At 46.0% G+C, this 6,013-nt stretch overlaps 1 protein-coding gene across 1 annotated transcript in view; it reads right to left on the minus strand.

Annotated features, from left to right (window-relative positions):
* LOC109883929 (transcription cofactor vestigial-like protein 4) overlaps positions 1 to 491 on the minus strand; it is an 18,829-nt gene extending 18,338 nt beyond the window's left edge. The window contains 1 exon segment of the mRNA XM_031823924.1: positions 420 to 491. Within this exon segment, the coding sequence (XP_031679784.1) occupies positions 420 to 491 (72 nt within the window).
* Between the last annotated feature and the right edge of the window lie 5,522 nt (positions 492 to 6,013).

Below are 6,013 nucleotides of genomic sequence, written 5' to 3' on the forward strand. Positions count from 1 at the left end.
GGACAGAACATGACATGGACAGAACAGAACATGACATGGACAGAACATGACATGGACAGAACATGACATGGACAGAACATGACATGGACAGAACATGACATGGACAGAAATATTTACGGTATTCATTTTGGGTGACGGTACCAATTTTATTTAGGCACAGGAACTGTCTTTAAGATGTTTTGAGCTAATATTCTATTAAGAGGAACAAGAACTCCAAGCAGTAGAACATTTTGAGGTGTCGGTGCTCCGGGGGGCTTCTGCCCAAGTCAGGTACTGGTAGTGACTACCGGTTTAAAAACGTTTTACACTAGAGCAGGTCGGGACATTTCCAAGGAAGAGGTGTGTCTCAACAACAACAGAAGGTGTGTGTGTGGGCAGCCCAGGTTTCATAGGTTTCAAATTAAACGGGCCCCAGCTACCCCCATTGACTGTGTTGGTGTGCCCACAGCAGCATCCTTAAGCCTAGACAAGGAGGGGGTGGAGACAACCATGCTGATCACAGGGAAGGTTGGAATGAGTGGGGGAGCTTGGATTTGGCTGCCATGGCAACGTAGTAATACCAGGGTCGACAGCCCAGTAGGAGCCTGACAGCATGAGTTACATTAGTTCTGTAATACTCTCACACTGACCTCATGCTGCTAGTTAAACTACCCTCACACTGACCTCATGCTGCTAGTTAAACTACCCTCACACTGACCTCATGCTGCTAGTTAAACTACCCTCACACTGACCTCATGCTGCTAGTTAAACTACCCTCACACTGACCTCATGCTGCTAGTTAAACTACCCTCACACTGACCTCCTCATGCTGCTAGTTAAACTACCCTCACACTGACCTCCTCATGCTGCTAGTTAAACTACCCTCACACTGACCTCATGCTGCTAGTTAAACTACCCTCACACTGACCTCATGCTGCTAGTTAAACTACCCTCACACGGACCTCATGCTGCTAGTTAAACTACCCTCACACGGACCTCATGCTGCTAGTTAAACTACCCTCACACGGACCTCATGCTGCTAGTTAAACTACCCTCACACTGACCTCATGCTGCTAGTTAAACTACCCTCACACTGACCTCATGCTGCTAGTTAAACTACCCTCACACTGACCTCATGCTGCTAGTTAAACTACCCTCACACGGACCTCATGCTGCTAGTTAAACTACCCTCACACGGACCTCATGCTGCTAGTTAAACTACCCTCACACGGACCTCATGCTGCTAGTTAAACTACCCTCACACGGACCTCATGCTGCTAGTTAAACTACCCTCACACTGACCTCATGCTGCTAGTTGAACTACCCTCACACTGACCTCCTCATGCTGCTGGTTAAACTACCCTCACACTGACCTCCTCATGCTGCTGGTTAAACTACCCTCACACTGACCTCCTCATGCTGCTAGTTAAACTACCCTCACACTGACCTCATGCTGCTAGCTGCACAATTGACCCAGGAAACAGCAGAGGGAGCACCTATCCACTTCGTCTGTGAACCTATTGGGGCGGTAAGTAAATTGAAGTGGGTCTAAGGTGTCAGGTAAGGTAGAGGTGATACGATACTTAACTAGCCTCGCAAAGCACTTCATGATGACCTTAAGTGATTGCTACGTGGCGATAGTCATTTAGTTCTTTACTTTCTTGGGTACAGGACCAACGGTGGACATCTTGAAGCATGTGGGGACAGCAGACTGGGATAGGGAGAGGTTTGAATATGTCCGTAAACACTCCAGCCAGCTGGTCTGCTCATGCTCCTAGGACGCGGCTGGGGATGCTGTCTGGGTCAGCAGCCTAGCGAGGGTTAAAACGCTTCAATGTCTTACTCACGTCTGCCAGGGAGAACGAGAGCCCACAGTCCTTGGGAGCTGCGTCGGTGGCGCTGTGTTATCCTCAATGCATGTGAAGAAGGTGTTTAGTTTGTCCGGAAGCAAGACGTCTGTGTCCGCGACGTGGCTGGTTTTCCCTGCAGTCCGTGATTGTCTGTAGACCCTGCCACATACGTCTCGTGTCTGAGCCGTTGAATTGCGACTCCATTTTGTCTCTGTACTGATGTTTAGCCTGTTTGATTGCATTTACGGAGGGAATAACTACACTGTTTGTATTCGGCCATATTCCCAGTCACCTCGCCGTGGTTAAATGCGGTGGTTTGCACGATTGCCGCCATCTATCCACGATTTTCCATGTTATGGTAGGTTTTAATAGTCACAGTGGGTACAACATCTCCTACTTCCTGATGAACTCAATCACCGTATCTGTGTATTCGTCAATGTTATTCTCAGAGGCCACCCGGAACATGTCCCAGTCCGAGTGATCAAAACAATCTTGAAGCGTCGATTCCGATTGGTCAGACCAGCATTGACGAGACCTTAGAGTTTCTGCCTATGGGATTCTGGCCTTCGAGGCAATGTTCCTCTGTCCAGTGTCTGTGTTCTTTTGCCCATCTTAATCTTTTCTTTTTATTGGCCAGTCTGAGATGTGGCTTTTTCTTTGCAACTCTGCCTAGAAGGCCAGCATCCCGGAGTTGCCTATTCAGTGTTGACGTTGAGACTGGAGTTTTGTAGGTACTATTTAATGAAGCTGCCAGTTGAGGACTTGTGAGGCGTCTGTTTCTCAAACTAGACACACTAATGTACTTGTCCTCTTGCTCAGTTGTGGAGACATCTACTACCACTATCATATTAGAGCCATAATGGAGACTAGACATCTACCACTATCAGATTAGAGCCATAAGGCTCACACACAGTGTAGTGACTTTAACCCAACTAAACTGTTAGTCTTGGTTTGTCAGTCGCTAGATCAGGGTTCAGGTCCCAGTCAAGGAATTCACTTCAATGTGTTTTTATACAGATAAATTAGGAATAGTTACAGGAGAGAGGAGGAGGAGAGAGGAGGAGGAGAGAGGAGGAGGAGGAGGAGGAGGAGAAGAAGAAGAAGAACCTGGACACGGGTCAACACCCCTACTCTTACAATGAGTGCCATGGGATCTTTTGCGACCACAGAGAGTCAAGGCCCCTGTTTAACGTCCCATTGGAAAGACATCACCCTTCAGAGGGTATTGGGATATTTGTCCCTATTCACTGTCCTGGGATATTTGTCCCTATTCATTGTCCTGGGGTATTGGGATATTTGTCTCTAATCACTGCCCTGGGGTATTGGGATATTTGTCTCTATTCACTGTCCTGGGATATTTGTCCCTAATCACTGCCCTGGGGCATTGGGATATTTGTCTCTTTTCACTGTCCTGGGGCATTGGGATATTTGTCTCTTTTCACTGTCCTGGGGCATTGGGATATTTGTCTCTATTCACTGTCCTGGGGCATTGGGATATTTGTCTCTATTCACTGCCATGGGGCATTGGGATATTTTATTTCAGACCAGAGGAAAGGGTGCTTCCTACTGGGCCTCCAACACCACTTCCAGCAGCATCCAGGGACACAACCCTACTTAGCTTCAGAGGCAAGCCAGCAGTAGGATGCAGGGTGGTATGCTACTGTTTAGTAAACATCTTTTACTAACGGCTCATATCATATCAAATCAAATTTTATTTGTCACATACACATGGTTAGCAGATGTTAATGCGAGTGTAGCGAAATGCTTGTGCTTCTGGTTCCGACAGTGCAGTAATAACCAACAAGTAATCTAACTAACAATTCCAAAAAACTACTGTCTTATACACAGTGTAAAGGGATAAAGAATATGTACATAAGGATATATGAATGAGTGATGGTACAGAGCGCAGCATAGGCAAGATACAGTAGATGGTATCGAGTACAGTATATACATATGAGATGAGTATGTAAACAAAGTGGCATAGTTAAAGTGGCTAGTGATGCATGTATTACATAAGGATGCAGTCGATGATATAGAGTACAGTATATACGTATACATATGAGATGAGTAATGTAGGGTATGTAAACATTATATTAGGTAGCATTGTTTAAAGTGGCTAGTGATATATTTACATCAATTCCCATTATTAAAGTGGCTGGAGTTGTCAGTGTGTTGGCAGCAGCCACTCAATGTTAGTGGTGGCTGTTTAACAGTCTGATGGCCTTGAGATAGAAGCTGTTTTTCAGTCTCTCGGTCCCAGCTTTGATGCACCTGTACTGACCTCGCCTTCTGGATGATAGCGGGGTGAACAGGCAGTGGCTCGGGTGGTTGATGTCCTTGATGATCTTTATGGCCTTCCTGTAACATCGGGTGGTGTAGGTGTCCTGGAGGGCAGGTAGTTTGCCCCCGGTGATGCGTTGTGCAGACCTCACTACCCTCTGGAGAGCCTTAAGGTTGTGGGCGGAGCAGTTGCCGTACCAGGCGGTGATACAGCCCGCCAGGATGCTCTCGATTGTGCATCTGTAGAAGTTTGTGTGCTTTTGGTGACAAGCCGAATTTCTTCAGCCTCCTGAGGTTGAAGAGGCGCTGCTGCGCCTTCTTCACGATGCTGTCTGTGTGAGTGGACCAATTCAGTTTGTCTGTGATGTGTATGCCGAGGAACTTAAAACTTGCTACCCTCTCCACTACTGTTCCATCGATGTGGATAGGGGGGTGTTCCCTCTGCTGTTTCCTGAAGTCCACAATCATCTCCTTAGTTTTGTTGACGTTGAGTGTGAGATTATTTTCCTGACACCACACTCCGAGGGCCCTCACCTCCTCCCTGTAGGCCGTCTCGTCGTTGTTGGTAATCAAGCCTACCACTGTTGTGTCGTCCGCAAACTTGATGATTGAGTTGCATATGCATATGTGTATATGCTTGAAGAGATGCAATTGTAGATAATGTAGAAAATGTCTGCTGTGGTTTTTTGACCCTGTGTTTCTACTGTGAATTAGCTGTCAAGAACTGTGACTGTAGCTGGGAATGAAATGTCTGTTTTTGTTGACATGTTGGCTGCGAAGCCGTCTGTCCTGTAGTGGTTTTTCTGTGCCACTAGAGGGCAGTAGAACATCACTGTACATTGTCCTGGAATAACTGTGGAAGCTCTGCCAACTGATTTCTACATGAATTTACTTTGTAAATAAGGTCTACCGGTAATAAGATTCGGTAAGATATTTGGTTAATTATCAGGACATTTGAATGTTTCTACTATCAAAATGAAGAAATACAATGTTGTATTTGAAGATTTGAGTAGTGGATTTTGAGGAACGGTTCTATACAATACAGAATACTACAGACGTATAGGTGCCAAACTGTTTTGTCTTGAAGAAAACAATAGTTCCGTAAGGTCACAGTGAACGTCCATCTGTTTGGAAGCAGGAACCAGGTTGAATGCATTCTGAATAGAGCTCTCTTTGTATGTCGTTTTGGCCAAAACCGCACTGTTTCCTGTCTGCCAAATTTGACATGGGCTACTAGCCCCGCCTTGTTTTTGCTTTTCTTTAGGGCCCACCTCCTCTTCAGGGCCGGAATACTGCATTTGGGGCACAGACCCCCAGAAAGAATCTGCTAACTCCCAGCATTTCAACACATAATACCATGGTGTAGAGAAAAATATGTTTTAATGAGATTCTACACATTCTGTCATGATGCTAAGACAATTCAATTTAAAGATAATTTCCTGCAATTCTTCACATTTTGCCATGAGGCAGGGTGGAAAATTAGCCGTGTTTATTGCTCATCTCATGATTTTGTTCACATTTTGACATGAGGCTGAGAATTTTACAGTTTTAAAGCTAATTTCCCTCCAATTCTATACTTTTGTAAAAATCAAAATAAATGTTACCCCCTTTTCCCTCCCCAATTACGATCTTGTCTCATCGCTCCGGGACAACACTTGGCCAATTGTGCGCCACCCTATGGGACTCCCGGTCACAGACGGTTTTGATACAGCCCGGGATTGAACCCGGGTCTTTGGTGACACCTCTACCTTAGACCGCTGTGCTACTCGGGATGCCCAATTCTACACTTTTTGCTATCATATGCAAATGTTTTGGTGGGGGGGGTTGGGGGCCCCCTGGAGTACCCATGTGTTGGTAATCCAGCCCTGTATCTTTTCCCTCTCTCACCCCTCACTGGTCCGGCA

The sequence above is a fragment of the Oncorhynchus kisutch genome, linkage group LG5 (assembly GCF_002021735.2).
Source record: "Oncorhynchus kisutch isolate 150728-3 linkage group LG5, Okis_V2, whole genome shotgun sequence".
Classification (NCBI taxonomy): Eukaryota; Metazoa; Chordata; class Actinopteri; order Salmoniformes; family Salmonidae; genus Oncorhynchus; species Oncorhynchus kisutch.